Below are 19,252 nucleotides of genomic sequence, written 5' to 3'. Positions count from 1 at the left end.
TGTTGGACAACAAGAAGGCTGACATCAGAATCAGGTATCATGCTGCCAGCCAGTCAGTCCTGACCCATTTCCACATAAAGTGGGCCATGGAAACTGGAGAACAGCCAGTACAGCAGAAAACCTCCAGGGGTATTTTGCATAGGACTATGCAAATTCTTCACAAAGCTGAGGACTCGAGATCTGAACAATTTGCTTATCAACTTCCACCAGCACCAAAGATGATATAACTAACCTTGGAAGACAGCATGTTATTCTGAACAATATTGCTGAACAAGGAGTTGAATAAAATCAATTACTTGCTCCAGGGACTTTTAAGACATATGTTTCCTTAATTTTTGTCAGATATGCAGGTCAACAAAAAGGAAGATTGATTTCTGGATAAACAGAATTACTRTGATGTTAAAATGTGGCATGAAAAGAGAAATTGTGAATGAAAGCATTTTAATGCTCATTGGAGTGAAATTATGGGAATATTCAGGAAATGCTTGGAATCYAGAAACTGTCCACTCATCTGTCCATCAATGGCATCATGTAACAACCTCTCCAGCCTAAAGCTCTTATCATTTACACCTTGCTGATCAGGATGCATTCCTTCTTGTCCAACAATACATTTGTATTGATTAWTGTAATATAATGACCATGTTGGTTGCATCAGCAATGTTAAAATAAATTGATTTTAGCTGAAAAAGTCAAGTCAGTCTTATTTTTTCTGACCCAGYGCTGTCATCTCATCTGCTCACATGTTGAGCCCCAAACTGGCCCTCAGCATCCAAAAAGCAGAGTAACCCCAGCCTTATCCCTGTAGAGAATCAGGGAGGAAAAATAACATGTTTTCACTGTGAAACAGGCTCACTTCTGTAGTGTCAAACTACTTCCCAGCAGTGTCTAAGACAACGCAACTAACAATCATCATTTGTTGTTTCCTCCAGGAGAGAAATTTGTGCCATTTCCTGGCGAGCTTTGGTCTGTTCTGTGCTAGATTTTTTTTTCAGGCTTTTGTGGGGAAGAGTGAAATAGCTTATGTCTTAGGATTTGGGATTTTTTTAGTGTTTCATGAGAGGAGATACAGGAATCAAGAAAATATCACCTTGCCCATAAAAAGACTGGTTGAGATCTGCAGAAGTGGTCAGCTCTCGGCAGAAATTGCATATAAGCTTCTTTCCCTTCAAGTCCTTTTCCACAAACACTGGCTAGGAAATCTGCACTTCCAGCATCAATCTGTCTATATTGGTACATCAAATAAAGCCAGGCGTCTACTCCCTACCCTACCGAGTAACAGAGCAAARAGCCAGTAAGATATACTCAATAAGCCACTCAAATGTAGGAGCTCAAAGCCATTTGTTGTGCTTTGTCCCTTCCCTCCTCRGTCCCCTCTGTAGCACACATAAATCAACAGTGACAGTGGCAGCATTATTTCTTCTATGCCTTCCCTTCCCACCCCTTGCTCCCTCCCAAATTCTTACTCCTCCATCAGTAGATGAGCTGTTATACAGCTCTTTATACAGATATATATGTGTGTGTATGTGTGTGTATATATATATATATATAGGCATTGAGTATGGAAGCTTGTTTACATAGAATGCATATGTTATTCACTTTTATGTTCTAGTTTAAATTTCTAGTAGCAAATTCTATAAAAAAAAAAGGAAAAGCAGAATACCAAAGCTCTTCCAGACATGTGCAAACAATGAATTACATTCAATTCCTCAAAGAATAACTTACTCAGTAAAACATAATAACAAAATGTCTAGTGGCTTCTTAATTTAGTCTTAACCAATGATTCCCCACTAGTTATTTCAAAATTTTACTGCTCCTTTTTTTCAAGATGCTCATGATTTTCTAGCAGGATGGCAAAGACTTACCAAAGCGCTCATCAGTGAAGTTTGTCTCACTGTATTTTCCTATTGTATTCCCATTGTCATTTATGTTTAACATTGGAAACAGATTGTTAAGCAATTTCTTGCTTGCATTGTCACAGATTATCACAGACAATGCAAGCCAAGTTCTCAGGAAAGAACTAAGTATACGGAACAGATAATGAATAATCTGTCTAGACAAGAGATGCAACGACACTGTTCCTCTTCTCTCAGTTCTGCCAGCTGCTAACAGCTTTGATAGCAATTTGAATACTTGTTAATGCCTACACCTCTTACATTAAGAAACAAAAATAATTAGCTTTGTCTAAACCAAGAGAAAACTTAAGTTCTACCAACATCGATTTAAGGATTAAATCCCTGTTCTACTGATAGGTTATAATGGTAAGCAAAGCAAAGGTTTGTTTCACATTCTTATCTGGCACACAGATAAATCAGAAAGCCTTGGGTAAAACGTGACACTCACCTGGTGCAACTTTTGCCAAAATTCAGGTCCATCCTCCATTTTTCTTAAGCTTGGTGGAATGTACCAAAAGCAGACGTTTGCATACTCGGGCTAAACAAGAGAACAAGTGATTGCTTATAAGATGTAACAAATGGGWCAGGGATACATATTATAGATTATCAGAGAGTTCTGCTTTAATTTTGGGGTCAGAAGCCTTTGAGTTTATACCCTTTTCTTTAAAGTTTCCTTCTCCAAGTCACTTTTTTATTGAAACTAGAAAGAATTTTTCATATCATACATTTTTTTCCAAGTCACCTTTTTTTCCCTTTTTTTCTGAAACTACAGTAATTTTTCATATCATCCATTTCTCTTCCTTTTGCCAGGCATTCCTTTTTAATTTCTTCTTCCTATATCCATATTTAACTCTGTTTTACTCACTAAAAAGCTTTGGATAGAAAAATTATAAAAGAGGCAGAGAAAGGTAACTTACAGAATTCATATTTGAAGTAACTTTAAAGAGTATATTTTCTTTTTAATGTTTTGGGGTTTTTTAATAGAATTTTCCTATTATGCCTTTTATACAAAACACACAGACTCCATTTTTGTGACCATTTAACACTTGCACATCTGGTCATCTTTCTACTGAACAATGGCAGCCTCCTTTCATATCATAAAGCATATTGTACCGTGCTGGAGTTAATGCTCTCAATTTCCAAATTTTATAAGAATCTCAAGACCCCTTGCAGGGTATGCACCATATTCTGAATGTATCTTGTCTAATATCTAAGCAGGCCTTTTGAGCAAAGGCTGAGCCTCCACATCTCTGCTTCTCTCCAGGGAAATTTTGCCTTTAAACTCAGCAGAGCTCCCAGCAAAAGCGGCTGTTCACCATGCATTACAAAATAAGGCATTTTGTGCTTCTCAGGTTTCTGCATCATATATGATTGAGAAAATGTTCCCAGCAGGCCAGTCCAGGGTCTCTATACATTTCCTTCTAATTTGGAACTTGTATTTTTTTTTGTTTACCTCTGTTGAGAACAATAATAAGAGGAATAGCTACACCTTCTAATCCCATCCAACACAAGCCATAAATCACTAAGCCCATCCTGACCTACAYTATTTGCGGCACAGTATTCAGATGGCATCTAGATTATAGTACGGGTTGTGATAGTCAGGATTATGAACTCACACATCCCTCTCCTCTCCCACATGCYATCCTCATTAGCACTAGCTGAAAGGGAAAAAACAATGTTAGAAGGGAGTTTGGCAGCTGAGTCACACCATCTCTTCGCCCCACTGTGGATGTGGCTGCTATTATAATCCCAGGCAGTCTCCTGAACGAGGAGAGCCCACCAGCTGAGCCATGTTCTTTCATGAAAGGCCACTGAGAGCTGCTCATATCATTTTCCGCTTCACTTCAAAGAATGCATTAAATACAATTTAATCATCAAGAAGAATATCATTGTCAGCAGGAACTGAGCTGCAAGCCTGCCCTGTGCAGCCACTGAACAGAATAAAAATCAGTTCTTCAAGTCCCATTTCTTTCCCCAAAGAGCRTGCATTGCGTACACGCGTAAACACAGACCCTGACAAGGCAGTGCCTTCCCCAAAAGCACAAGCACAACGTTACAGGGTTTATTGTAAAACTATTTGAAATCAGACGGCAGGAGCAGACAGATGGCATGTATTACCATATTGCCTATGTTGCCTTCTTGATTATCTCAGTTTCCTTTCACAYATCAAATACCTCATTGCCCTCTGAAAATACCATTCATCCTAGAAAACTACCCGCAGCCATGCTTCGCACTCTGTTTCTGGTTGTCTTGTCATGGATTGTACCCAATCAGTTAAGCAATTTCACCAGTGAGGAGTTCAAGATGACTTGGGCACAAGTGGCATTTCCAGGCCACAGAGCAATTCTCATTTTGGGTTTTTCCTCACTGCATGTATCAGAGGATCATCTYCCTAASCTTTTTGTCTGAARCCCARCTTYCCTTCAGAAAGGGCTCACATAGCTGGGCCTCGCTGCCTCACAAGAGCCTTTCTTTGAATTCTCATTGCTCACCCCGCTGCATTCCTGACAAGGTTCTTAACCCTTTTAACKTCTCAACTCAACTTCTCAGCTCTTAGAAGAACTCATAGAAGTCAAGAAGCTCAACTTCTTTCTAACAGTCCATACTACAGCTATCCCTTCAAACCCACTTTTAATCCAGGTGTCCCATTCCTGCAGGAACTATGCAGCAGCCTCTGCTCTTACCAAGAGCGTTCACCTCTGCAGGAGATCTGGGCTCTCTGCTAAGATCTACAGCAGCAAGAAATGGACAGCTCTTAACAGAGCTTGCCACTTTACTAATCCCATCCTGTGCTGCTGGCCTAAAATTATTCAGCTGATCAGATGATCAGCTTTCAAAGCTAAAGAGAAAGTTTGCATTATATAAATAGTACAAAATATTTTTCATATTTTGTATTTTGTCTAGACTAACCTGGAGCACTCATGGTAGCAYTTACTCTGCATCCCATCCTTCTCCATGTACTCTCGTCCTCCTGATCCCACATACCAAGCTGTCCTTCRTGCAAGTACACTCCCAACAATGCAAAAGGTGTTTATAAAAATGACAGGTCTTTGTAACACTCTGAGATATCAGCCTTGTTAAGAGAAGAGCTGAGGACAGGTGGAAAAACTATTCCCTTTACTCACTCTCCCCCAAGTAAGATCACCAAACAGGAAATCAGCTGCCAGGTTCAGTAAAGACAAGTGAAACATGCAGCTTTTGGGTAGTTTTTAGGAAGATGGGAGTTGAAACAGAATTAAGGAAAAACTGTGGACTTTAACAACAAAAGGCCCATTTTTGGGAACAAACTTTTTCCATCCAGCACACAGCCTTATCTGTTAGTCTGACAAGCACTGCTTTTTTATAGCCACCCTCTTCACTCTCACAAAAAAGTGCTCCCTCTCCAACCCCTGAGGCAATACAGTACCAGAAGCTAGGAAAATAGAGAGATGTTTGGGAATACAGCACGTGTTGAGTCATATCAGTGGATCTCCAATACATAAACTTACTAGATTATGTACTTTAAATACAAATCGGTATTGGCTAAAAAGAACAAAATCAAAYAATGGATACTTCCTAACAATAAAAAGAGTTCAATTCCCTTTTCACTTACCTCTAAAAGAAGCTGAAATCCCTCTCTTTTTTTAATTTCCTCCACTAGATATCTGCAATTAAAAAATCAGGAGTTTAAAGCATAGAACAAAACAACACAGACAACAATAAAAAGAAAGGTCTTAAACATGTGTTTCTTTTTCCTTTTTTTCCCCCCACACTAAGCAAACAACAGAGTTAAACCTCATTTCTACCTGCTGTGAAAATGCAATAGCTATCAGTTCCTGGAAACAAAAGAATGCTACAGCMAGCCAAGGAGCAGTGAGGAGAAGCCAAATTCTGTCCTCAGGCACAGATTTTCAGCAGAGCCACATGGCACAAATTGATCCTATTTGCATCAGGTTGTGAACTTTCCCAGTGCAAATTTCCACAGATGCTGCTCTTTAATACCTCCATCCCTTGTTCTCAAGTGCTGATGCTGTGCTGCCATGTTATTTCATGGTCACCCTGACACCTCTTGCATTCTGCTATCACCRGGATCTCTTTGTTTAGCCCAGAATTTAAAAGTTTGAACATAGTTCAAGCTCAAAAATTTTCTCACTACTGTCCACATTCCACACTGTACACAGCAGTGCACCTTTCCATTCAGTGAGCCACTGTTTATGCACAACAATCCTGGGACTTCCTATACTAACAACGTATTGAAATGCAAATTTCTTTTCTTTCTCACCTGTCCAGCATGAAAAACTCAAAAATATTCAATGGAAAGACAGGTTTGTATCAAAATTTTTTACACAAACAGCTTCAATTCGCAGAAATATTTTAAAACATGATCGCAACTTTGCCTTGGCACACATCACACAGGAATTCTGAAGCAAAGAGGAAGATAGGACTTCTCTCTTTCTTYTCCTCCCCTCAAGCCTTCAAAAGAAAAATTTCAAAGAATTCACCTCAAATTCATGCTGTCTTTCCATTCCAACAAAATTTTAGTCTTCTACATGAAGATACTGCTGTCTAATGTTAGTAAACCCGACATAGCTGAACTACTGATTGTGCACAAACCTGTTCTTCTCTTACATTCACTATTTGGCATTTTCCTGCCTGAAGCTGCATCACTGGTCACCACACTAGTAAKTCTTTCAGTTGAGAAAGAGAAATATTGTGAAAATAACCTCCCTTGGTCCTTCCCACACATCTGAAACTTGCCCCCACAGGGACACTGCTAGCACAGTTGTCTCTGTGACGCCTTCTCTTCAGCAGACGTGCTGCAGAAGCAGTCTGGCTGGGGAAGCAATAAACAATACCCTAGATGGCACACATTTTTCAAAGCAGTGCCTGGGGAGTTGTCACGCTGTTTATCATTAACAAGTGCTGTGCCTGTGACTCATCACCTCCCATGGCACATCCCAGCAAAGCCATCGCTGCGGTGAGGGGCCACGGGTGAGGAGTCTCCTCTCRCTGCAACAAGTCACAGTTCTGGTTATTTCTGCCATGACCATTCAGATCCTCCTGGGTGCATTYGTTTGTTATCAGGCTGTCATTGCCCACACTGCTGTTTAGGTTGAAAGAGAGGCMTGATGAAAGGTATATGTCATATCAGCAGATAGCATGTCAGCATGTTAGGGGGAAYCTGAATCTGTAGGGTAATTATCTTAGGTAAAATAAGCTTGCTGCTTTTGTCCTGTTTACTTGTCTGTGCCRTGAAACCAATATTTAGCAACATCAACAGGTTATTGTTGAAGGCAGTGGCCTTCCATCTATTTTTTTTCTTTAATAAATTATGAAAAATAAGCCTCTGTGTCATCTCTGTTTTTTTCTAAGGTCTTCAATTGTTAGAGCAATTTTGCAATGCTTAATACTTTTCCCTCTTACTATATGTGCATTTATTTTATGCCACCTAAGTATAAAACCTGACATAGGCTACCTGATGTCAGTCGGGTTCACAACACTGTTAATCATGTTCTTAACTACACTCCCAATAACCTAGGAAGGCAGCCATTAGAAAATCCATCTCCCRTGATTTATCTTGCCAGGATCGTTTGATAGCAGTGGAGCAATTTACTTTGTGCATCTTTCTGCAGTTGACAGTGAAGTTTTATTATCGTGTCACAGTCGTAGCATGTTAGAAGGGCTTGAGTCTTAGTGAAGACCAAAGTACACAGAGAAATGTCATTTGCTATGATTAAGCTTTGCAGAAAATGAGGGGTGGAGATAGGCAGTGAAAGTAGACATATGTCTGCTAACAGTGGGTGTCAGAAGAGGAAACAGGCAGAAAAACTCCGAAGAAGATGAAGTATAAAATACAGAGGTGCTTATACAATAACTGTAGTTGTATTCTAAAAGCAGTTTACTTCTGTTTTCTTTTTAGAAACAATATCCCTGCATCAAAAATAATTGGGGGTAAGAAAATAAGCAAAAAAAATCAGAAGCAATCAGCTCTACTCTAGGTATTTTAAAGGCAAGCCCTTCCAAATAGATAGCATCACAATGTTCCTGGGATATTTAATACCCTGAAAGAATGATTCATCTCCAGAACAAGAAGACATTACTGGAATAGCCAATAGGCAAGGTTTGCTGCATCAGAATTACATGCCTGCAATTACCCTAAAACATTTGCAGCTCTGCTTGGCTACAAGAAAAAAAGAAAAAGCAATCTTGCCCTTAAATTCTATAGTCAGTGGACTAATTCCAGAATTAATCTAGGTCTGTGTTCAGGAACACTGAAATACTACCCTTGCAATTTAAGGAACACCTAATGTAGCAAATGAGGAGAAAGGCTGCACAGCTGCACAGTGAGTAGTTTGTAAACCTGGTACRGTGCCCATGTCTGTGCAAACTCAAGATGGCAATGCCACTACTGTGAAGAATCTATTTAATCAGATAATGTCTAAAAATTAAATTTCTTCCTAATGGAAAAACAAACCAAAAACCAGAAGAGACAAGCCAGTCTCTCCTTAGAAGTGTTACCAACTGAATCTGAAAGTTAAACAGAAATATCGATCCCAGAAAGGTCATTAATCACTCCACAGTCAGTCAAATGACCTTGGCCAGTGACCTTGATAAGGCTGAATTCCCCTACTGATAGTGGGAAGAATTACTTACTCTGAACAGACAAAGAACAGTACAATGCTTCAGAACAAAAAAAGGTCCAATTTCATCAGAAGATATTAAAAAACACAAAACTRGCCCAAAAATGAGTGGCTTTAAAGAAATAAAATTGAGAAAAAGTCACAGCTTTTCTGAGCTTTTGGTTCTTTCTTTTTATTCCTTTTGAATCCACTCTGGGTTTAGGTCAGGGTATTTTTATTTTTTTCTATAAGTAACTCCATTAGAGTGAGACTGTTCCTTTAATTTTCATTGAAGAAAACATTCAACTTTTTTTCTATTTGTTATTTCATATTAAAAGTAAAATGTCAATATCAATGATTTGACTTAAGGCAGAGTATAAGTAGTTTGGTAAAGTTGTCATTGTTGTTTGTCTTGTATAAATTCTGAACAAACATTTTACTTAAAGTGAACATTTTTTAATGGGCCATCATCTTATTTCAAAATTATTCCTTCTAAGAGAAAATCACCTGTGTGTGGGAGTTTTTTTCCCAGAAAACGAGGCATCCCCATCACTCTATAAACACCTACCAAGCATTTTGCTGAATTCACTTGAGAAACTGAGTTCTGTGAGACCAAAAACCTAGTGAAATTGAAGAGGACAGGTGTGGGGAAAATCACAAGAAAAAGGTGTTTCAGTCCCTAACAGAACATACCGTAAACATTAAGAACTTCAGCAAACTTGTGGAGAAAAATGACTCAGTATGTCAGAACAATATTGCTTTCATTCACCTCTAGTAGATCCTAACATTAACACAGTGTCCTCATATGACATCTCCATGATCAGATTTTTGCATTCATGAGGAATGACATGAACAGAAAAATTGCTTCATGCCAGACACAGCCCAGATTCTGGCACATAGGACTTCATTTACACCAACACCAGAAYGCACAGTTGAGCTAAAAAGAGGCGTTTTGGTAAATCTGTCCCATGCCTAGATTTGCAAATGATTATGTCAGATAACAAATCTTCCACAACAGAGATTGATAGCCTAATTTTGACTTGTAGGTTTACCAGCATCTGTGCTTTTGCTAAAAGCAATAATTACAATTAAATATTGTCGCAAATGTAATAACACTCATTATTATTGTTATTAGTTCCTCCTATTAAAGAGAGAAGGGAAATGTATCAATGGGGTCTGTTCCAAGATATGGATTATCAGCAGTGCCAACATTTCAGCCAATCAAACAGACCAGACATGCTCAAACTGTGAGGTGRTACCTTGCCAAAGCCAGTGCTCTGTTTACTCTCTCCTCAAGGCCTGTCGTGCCCAGTGCTTTCCACATCAGCCAGAATTTGAAWGCGTCCGGACGTCTGCTGCACTGAATGGACTTGTCACCAGTGTCGTAGCTGACATCGTAGAACTTGTCCTGCTGGAACAGGTACGCAGCCTCAGCAGAGTAACATTTCTTCAGGAGGCCCTGTGAGAAACACAACAGAYACTCAGATTGATGATAAGCACTTTCAAAGTGCTTCACAAGCCAAAGCCTTTCTTCTCCTSTCTGTATCAAATGCTTGTTAAAACACATCTGGATATGCAGAATATCATCCAAAGCTTATGGTGTGGTTTAAAAAATCCGGGTAAACCTTAACTCAGTAAAGTCAGCACTGACAACCAAGAAACGTATTTTATTTTCTTCATAATGTCATGGAAGAGCAGCAGGTGGAAAGGAGTATTGACTCAGATCTCAAGAAACCATGGGAGTGGGTAGCCCCAGAAAGAGTTGCCCTAAATCATATATGGATGGGAAAGAGGGAGAACACACCYATGTCCACTCTTCCAGTCTTTAGATCACAGAATCACAGAATATTCYAWGTTGGRAGGGACCCACAAGGATCATCAATTCCAACCCAAGTGAATGGCCCATAAAGGGAGTGAACCCACAATCTTGGCATTGTCAGCACCATGATCAAGGACAGTCCCTGAGRAACTTCCTACACGTTCACAAATGGMTCAATCTGTTCCTGCTTTGGTTAGTTGCAGTCAGGGAAAATTTTAGCCTCAAAAAATAAATGCTTAGCCCTTACCCAAATAATCACTGTGGATTTAGGATAGGCTATCTGACTGAGTGGAAAAACCTCAAAGAGATTAGTACAAACCAATTTTTTTCATTTTCATAATTCAGACAAATGCGACATTTGAAAATAAACTTCAGAAAATATACTTTCACATATGTTAATCATGGTTTATTAATAAAATATTTTTATTCAGCAATTTCCAGCCTCCAGCTTCTGCAGGGCAGCCTGGGCAGAGATGAGCAGCAGAAAACAGACAAAGATTAATGAGTAGTGTGGCAAGTTCCAGCAGAGAGCAAGGCTGGCAAACAGAAAGCAGAGAGGCTGTTACAGGTTTAAAGGTGCAGARGAAGAGATGAGACATAGGACCAGTCACTGGCTGAAGAATGAAATATCAAAATATACTCTGTAATATTATGAAGTAGAGAGAAGGGCTGGCAGAAAGCAGGTTACAAAAGCAGAGATGAGGGTGGCCCTACGAGAGGCCCAGGAGACAGAAAATGTTGTAGATTTGTCAGTGCTAAACAGAAGAGCTGAATTCATTTTCCAATTCAATAGCACCCTCAATTCAAACCAACAAAAAAAGCATTTCGYATTTCACCCTTTTCTGCTGCAAGTCTGATTTTGAAATGGCACTGTGTCTCATATCACTCTTAATCAAAATGTCATAGAAAGGTACAACTCTTGATCTACATTACAATACCCTACTTATGACTTTGGGACTGGCAATAAAATGGAGTAAAAAGGTCAAGACCAAAAAAAAAAAGGTATAATTAWTCCACTGGCATACACAGAATAACTCTGCCTCTAACCCAGACTTTTCAATTTCCTCCAAAAAAAAGCAAAGCAAATAAAAAACCCACCTACACACCRATTTGTAGAGCACAAAAGGAGAACACCACCAAGGGTTTCTCCACAGCTTCTGTAGGAGTTTGACAATCCCATTGTAATATTTGTTTCACAAAAGTACAGGTAATTTGGTCTGAACTCTCTAGTCACAGGACCAGCATRTTCAGCCTTGTGAAAAGACAGTTTATGTGACAGCTTGGGGGGAACAAAGGCCAATGTCTGCTCTCCCTTTGCAGAATGATAATGTGCAGCTGCAGCACAGGGTAGCCACAGCTGGAAAGCTGTGTTTTGCAGCATGTAAGATTCTAACACCTACTTTCCAATATTCTCAAATAAAGAAAGGCAAGAAGATGGCATTAGAAACCACAGAACGGTCAAGTACTGAGGCATCCATACTTTACAGGTTTTTTACAGCTTTGTTTTCTCTGGCTGGCAGCTCACAACAAGGAACAGGAGTCATTTTGTCAAGGCATTGTGCTCTATTTATTTAAACTTTCGTACCTTTACTTTCAGGAGAAAAACGAGTTTACTAGACATGGTCTTAAAAAAAAAAAAAAAAAAACAACAAAAAGGCAGCAATATCCAAAAATTTAAGCTAATCACTCTGTCTCTTGCAGACTTAAAATTGTACAGTGTGTCTGCAGTGAGTGTACAGCAGGGTTGATCAGTGTGGCACTATCTTCTGCCTTATCAGAATGCAGTGCAGCTGCACAATAGAGGATGTCTCAGAATAGCAGTTCCCCTCATTCCTGTCATCAGAAAAATAGTAACCATTGTTTGTCACAAGAAACCTAAATGCGCTTGGCAATATTATAGAAAGGCTGAGAGATTCACTTAAGATCCGAGGACAGCTGCAGAGCTACATAGTTTAACAACAAATGCTCTAGAGTGAAAATGCAACAAATATTTTGATGACCCTGAGTGAACTCCAATACTTGGGAACGCAGTTCATAAAAAAAAAAAAAAAAAAAAAAAAAAAAAAAAAGGCAGATACTGTCCTAGTCTCCTGGTGTATCTGAAGTGACAATACATGTTGGATTGATGATCCATCTGCTTATCTGACTAAGAATACAACATGCGCGAGAAATATTGCTGAAGATACTGACACTATCAATCTCCAGAGGCAAGTACAGTGACATCTTCCTGCATGTCACTAGAGCAGGCAGAAAAAGAAACAAATCATCCTTTGTGAGAAAGAGAAGAATATTCCAGAAGAAAGTGGAGGAAAAAAGGAAGTGAAAAGAATGGGAATGGAAGACAAAGTCATCTCAATTTTCCTAGTGAAATGGAGAAAACTTAGAAGAAGAAAAAAAAAGAAAGAAATATGTTTTAAATATGCTTTCTAACTCAACRTTCTCAGGCCCAAGACCCCAACAGTTTTCCACACAGTAACTGAGCTGCTCCATCTGTTCAGAAGAATTGCAAAAATTTCATTAGAACTGTCCCATTTGACAGCTTTGAGTTTCTCTTCAGCATCTTTTATCTTTCTACCCTTTTTCCARAGACTAATGCAGCCTTATAGTCAGCCAGTTAAAATTTARGAAATACTATTTTCATAGAGGCGCCAGTCCACTATGAAATTTCAAAGAGCTTTTGATTTTGATGAAGTCTATGGATAGTTTTTGTGTGTTCTAATTAATGGCAAATTGATGRAAAAATATTGATACTGAAAGCAAGAGCTCCAGTTTCATAATTCAACATACTTTTCTCATTGAAAAGACTTACCTACAGCAAGTCTTCTGATCTCTTTCCATTCCCATTGCTAGTTAAAAGTGAATTTCAATTTCATYAATAAAATATCTTTTTCCCCAAGACAAGCATCACCCTGATTTGCCTTATATGAGGCAATAAGGACAATCTTTTCAACAGCATACTTGAAAATTGTCAAAAGCGGTACAGTGTGAAAGGACATTATAGCAATTCATTTCAAGAGGTAAGAAGGAGCTCTCAGTTGTACTAAACCCAAGCAAAAGCAATGAGAATAAAGCATTTCCTGCAGCTGTCCTGGAAAAGAATCAGGGAGGTAGACATCTCYATGATATTGTTAATGATGAGGAAGAGATTACATTGTGGATGGCTACCATCATCACCTTAATCAATTATATTCTGTACTACACTGAGATTTCATTAGCTACATTGGTACATCTTAACTAACACATAAAAATTCTGCTAATTGCCTAGAACTGATTCTAAATTACCTAAAATAGTGCTTCACTCTCACAAGTCACAGAACGTTGATACTGGTGACAAACAGTAGTTTTCTGTTTATATGTAGGCAATATTCACATAGGTATGGATAACAGCAAGGACAGATTGATGTAGCTCTGTGGTTTTAAAGAAGTATGTACCACCCAACACCAATTCCTAGCATTTTAAGAACATATAAATCCAAAACTGACTTCACCAATGTTTTGAGATTATTGGTCCATCCAGTTTTGTGTTTAAAAAACACAAAATTCAACATTTTTTGTGTTTAAAAAACCCTGAAATTCATGACCAGTGTTTTCTGAGTAAGACTATCTTGTTGGAGAGCAATGAAAGTTACTCAGGGCATGGCAGTGAAAAAGGAATAGCTGAGCCCTTCTTGAGCACTTTAAGCACTGAAGAACTACAGYCATTAATCTGAGCTTTTACAAAGGATTAGCCAATCTCTCTTTCCCTTTGGTGAAAATRCTTCTCTCTTCAAATCAAGTCAACACATATTTCTTTTTTCTGTCTCTACCTTCCTTGGAAATGTTCCAGTTTTGTTGCATTAAGGCTGAAAGATACTCTTTCATCAGCATTTCACTGCAGTTAATCTTTGGGTTTAGTTTTGTTTTTTTTTTTTTAATCTGTACAGGCAAATATTTAATTACAATTTTTCATTCTAACAAGCCAGCTGCAATGTCTTAAATGTATTAAGACTGCTAAATCCCATTGAAGCAATATGGCAAAAGAAACCCCTCCCCCCAAAAAAAAAATAAAGAAGCCACTATTACTTTTGTTGATGGGAAATTACAATGCTACGAGTACCGCTGAAATGTGATGATATCTTCTAAAGATTATTTTTCCCACATAAAGTGTGAAAGAGAAAGCAAAAAGTGAAGGGGATTAATTTGCTCGCTTGTAATAAACTAAACTTAATTCTAAAGTATAACAATTTTCAAATGGATCCCAAAGGAAAGGGGAAGACAGGCGAAAAAACTTCCTTAACCAGTCTTTCATAGGGAGATAGGTTAATTCATAAATGGGAATTGCTTTTTGTTTTCTTGCAGAATTCAGCACTTCAGAAACTACCTGAGGTGCCTTGAACATTAACTGGCAGAGCAATGTGTGCCGTACTTCTTCCAGCTAACATCTCAGCATTCAGTTCCCACTGATGCATCCTAACCACAGCGTGAAGGAACGGTGTTCACATGCAAATGTGTGTTTCATCCTACCCATAGGTATTTATGTGCTTTAGGAAAAGTGGAATGAGCTCCCAAGTGAGAACCTGATACTTGTACCCTTCCCTTCTCTTACTGGTGCAAAAACAGCATTTTTAATGGGAAACTGGATTCAGCTGCCTATTCTGGTATGGAGAGGATCAAAGTGAAGCAACATTTTTCTGTCAAAGTGTCTTAAATGTGCATTTGATCTTTTTTTCTTCTTAAAGATTTATATTCCAGCTAGTTAATAAGAAAGTACCCAAATCTGTATGTGTGTCTATTTGCACATAAAGACTTCACTGGCACATACACAGAACAAGTAAGAACCAATTTTCCAAGAATTTGACACGCCCTTCCTTCCCGATGCAGAGAAATCTTCTGCTTTCCAGAACATGTCTCAGGGTACAACAGGAGCTGATGCTATGATCCATACTTGTGTTTTCACCCCTCAAGTACCTTGGATTCAGCTCTACAAGTATTTCCAACACAACATTGTCTAGCTCTGGTTTGGAAGTGGAATAGGATTACTCTACCAGACCTTACACTGCAAGAAGGCTGCCAGAACCCTGAAGCTAGAATGGAGTTCGTAAAGTGACTACATGCTAGASCAGCTAAAACATTTCAGTCCCCTTCATTTCTTTCCTCTTTCTTCCTGARAAATTTCTACAATTCAGTCCAAGTAGCCTAATCATTACCTGGGGCTATATCTATGTACTGGGCCTAATTAGTTAAAAACACAGCATTGAAATCTTCCCAAGCCTGCAATTAATCTCAGTCAATAGCTTCATTCTGTTTGTTTTYCAGCTTGGAATAAAGTGATGGATGGCAATCCTGAAATCTAATCCCCTTTAATCCCATGGACTCTAGTGTCAGGAAATGAGGTGGCACACTTCTCATTGCTGTCCTGCCATGTCTCACCCCTGATTCAGAGCAATCAGCTCCTAGAGAGTGCTGATTAGCAGTTATGCTCTTTGGTCYTCATCAGTTCTTACTAACAGAAGTTAGTAAAAATTACATGGATAGATCACCCCAGCAGCTGAATAGAAAATATCAGTTGATTTGACAGAGATTTATAAAAGTAATTTACAAACCATGGCCACAAAATAGTGATRAAAACCTCAGGGGCTCCATATCTTCATGATGTTCAGTCATTTATAACCTATGGAATATAAGGTAAAACTCACCCCTAATGGAGGACAGTGGGTACAAGTTTGAGCAGGTGTGAGTTTGAAATGAAGCTTGAAATAATTAACCTCTTACTGATTGTTTTATTAATGTCAAGGAATGCCACAWAGATACAAGCAGGGATTTTTACTACATTGCTGAGTCATGTTGAGATAGGAGCTCTGCTGTTTGCTTGCTGTACCTTTAAATTAATCATGGTTTTTGGGAAGTCTAAATGACCCTGCTGATGAGGCATAACTGTCAGAGTGAGAAAAGGTTCAGCACCTTTATCTGCATGTGCTCTGACTCCTATCCCCCTCCCACTCTGGTGCTCTGTAAAAGGGGATGTGAGATGAGCTCTGCCTGCTGTAGGCAGACACAGCACTGCTGCAGTCCCGAYGGATGACAGCTATTCCGAGGACTTTGATGAGCTCGGTGTTTAAGTGTGGCAGGCCCAGGTGACAAAATCCTCAATTTTGAATGCAAATCATGTACAGAAGTTAACTAGCAAGGGCACCAGCTGCAAAATTTGACCACTTGTGAKTACAATGACTTGGATCATTTTCACCCTGCCCTCTTATTCACCCTTTATTAATTGATTAAGTGGTGAAATTCAAAATAATATAATCCAGCCTTTGTACTGCAGTATAGTAAAACTGACTTGCAGCTGTTTTCTAATTATTCCCACTTTCATATTACAGCAATGACAGCCTATTAGAATACTAAAAAAAAAATAAAAAAGGTCAGGAGGACTTACAGAGTTGTCTTTCACCAGAAGAGCACAGCACTGGATGCCTGCCAACAGCATTTTATGGGGATTCCAGGCAACAGAATCAGCCCTGCAAAAATTACACATGGAGAAAGGGAGGTGAAAATTGCATCTAAAACCATGGGTACCTAAGAATCAAAAAATGACCAAACACAATCCAAGCAGRTAGGTCAGATTTCCCATACATCCACCCTCACCATGGGTCAGAAGTCTCTTCAACTAACAGTAATTTCTATTTTGTAAAATGCAGCACTTATGGAAGCCACACAACTTCCACCTCAATCCCTGGTAAGTGAGCCTATAGACTAAACTGACTTACCTGTGGATACCATGAAGAAGTCTGCAATGCTTCCTTGATATCAAAGCTGARCCACCCCAAGAAGCCTGTTGGAACATTTATAGAGCCAAGACAATATTATTTGTATGAAATTATCTTGATAATACTTCAACTAGTAATTTCTAAGGATGTCTTATCACATTGAAAACTTAGTTTACTACATAGTCAATGGAGTAAATTTTGCCTTTGGTTTCATCTACTGAAATAAAAAGGGCAGCCTGGGGCTATCATTGAAATAGAGGAGGCTGTGGTCTGTGCCACCACAAAAGCCACAAACTGGAGTGGCCCTTCTGTGTAAGCAAAGGCAATGACCTGAAATATCCTTGTGTAACCAGGCTCATTCCTGATTCCCAACAGAGTTCCTTCCTTTCCTCCAGCCTTAAGCAGTGCCAGCAGAGAAAGCCCCATTTTGCACATCTTCTTCCTGCTGGTCAATTCCTTTCTGAGAAATTCACAGGGAAAATGCAGACAATGATAATCTCTGCCAGTTGCAAAGTCCAGGCTCCAAATTTGCAGCTATGAAAAGCAACTTCTGTCACTGGGCAACAGCAGCATTTCTATTATCAGCAACCCAACTGACCTTAAAACGACTAAAGACTCCCTCAGGCCATCTAAGAACAAAGTGTGTGCTCTAAGAGTCATTCAGGCCTTCTTTGTAGTGRGGAGCTCTCCACTGAAACTGCTCATTTAGTTCCATCTACTCTAGACACCTATCACTGGGTGACACCTTTGGGACATGTGTCTCTCCATGGACTACAGAAGGAACCCAGACAAAAAGCTTTTAGTACACAATTTTAATTCCTAGACAGCTTGAATCAGGGAATGAGATTTTTCTTCACAAATTCTGAAAGGATCATCAGGTGTTGTGAAACCTCAGTTCCCAGACAACAACATTTATCCACAACTTAAAGGTGAGGAGATCATGCAAACATTAGAAATGTCCTACAGAGCATTTGAGAAATTACTGCTAAATAAATAAATAAAWACAATTATTTTCAATATTCATGCAGGCAGAATGCTCTTAAGCAAACTACCTGTGAGGGAGGCAAGGCTCTTCAGAGAYACACAGAGTCCATGTGTGGGCTCAGCTTATTTTAAAATAATACTTGTAAAGAGAAAATCATTGATGTAAAGATTCCTGACATAAACATAGAGAATATATGCTTGTTTGGGTTTTGTTCTTTTTTTCTTTCCTTGAAACAAAAAGATGTGATAGCTGATACATGAATTTACCATCAGTATTTGCTTCACAAGCCATACATTAGGAATAAGATCCTCTGTCTCTGGGAGATAGGAAARGCAAAGGCTCACAAGGGAAATGAAAGGTTATTAACTTGTCTTAAAAAGCCATTCTCATTAATCCCACACAGTAATGGATCATATCATATTTTACATTGTCATGCTCAACAGCATCCTTGCTGAGACAGGGGCTGCTGCTCAAGCTGCAGGTGGGACCTAAGGCGAGAAAATGTTTGGCTCAAACTTCATGGTAATCCTGAAGAACCATGACTTGAAACTTTGTTTCTCCAGCTTGTTCAAATTTGCCATGTTATGGAACGACAATCAAACTGAACTTACTATTCAGAGATAAATTTTACTCTTTGCATTCTATGATTCAATAAAGTCCAGTCACTACGTTATTCCCTGATTTTCATAATTTATAAACAATCCATTAAAATATAATACATTTTTACCAAATTTGCATTCAAATATTTCTGTGTTTGAAAAAGTTGACATTTTCACACAGTTTAGGAAAAACAGGTCTAAAAAGGCATTTAAGAGATCATCTCAACAGTGTGTCACCACCAAAGGCAAAGTTAGCCACTCTCRTCTCATTTCTCTCAACCACATCTTTTCTAGAGGTTATTGATCAACAAATCAATTATACCTGTAATTAGCATTGAAGTGAAAGATAAAGTGCAGAGAGAGACGAGCAACTGCTGCCTCCACAGCACTATTGCCACTACTTTCTGCCTTTCTTTTAAAAACTGCTACTCTAGATGTAGAAGAGAAAATTGATAGTACTGGAGGTCGCAGGCATCTCCACAACCTGTCAGTCTCCCCTTGATCCACAGTACTACAAGATGAATTTGGAATTTGTGATTCATGTTTCTTTACCCGATTCAAAGAGCAGGTGCTTAGGGAGCAATGTCTGGCAAAAAAAAAAAAAAAAAAAAAAAA

At 38.8% G+C, this 19,252-nt stretch overlaps 1 protein-coding gene across 1 annotated transcript in view; it reads right to left on the bottom strand.

The window, feature by feature from the left end:
• GADL1 (glutamate decarboxylase like 1) overlaps positions 1 to 19,252 on the bottom strand; it is a 69,201-nt gene that overhangs the window by 29,702 nt on the left and 20,247 nt on the right. The window contains exons 10-14 of the mRNA XM_057380014.1: positions 17,054 to 17,118; positions 16,723 to 16,804; positions 9,751 to 9,950; positions 5,485 to 5,536; positions 2,341 to 2,430 (exon numbers count right to left, since the gene is read on the bottom strand). Coding sequence (XP_057235997.1) covers positions 2,341 to 2,430; positions 5,485 to 5,536; positions 9,751 to 9,950; positions 16,723 to 16,804; positions 17,054 to 17,118 — 489 coding nt within the window. The remainder of the gene's footprint in view (positions 1 to 2,340; positions 2,431 to 5,484; positions 5,537 to 9,750; positions 9,951 to 16,722; positions 16,805 to 17,053; positions 17,119 to 19,252) is intronic.

The sequence above is a fragment of the Malurus melanocephalus genome, unplaced genomic scaffold (genome assembly GCF_030028575.1).
Source record: "Malurus melanocephalus ecotype Western Australia unplaced genomic scaffold, MMel_1.1 scaffold_432, whole genome shotgun sequence".
NCBI lineage: Eukaryota > Metazoa > Chordata > Aves > Passeriformes > Maluridae > Malurus > Malurus melanocephalus.
Note: the sequence above shows the minus strand (reverse complement) of the source record. Positions and strands in the feature narration are given on the sequence as shown.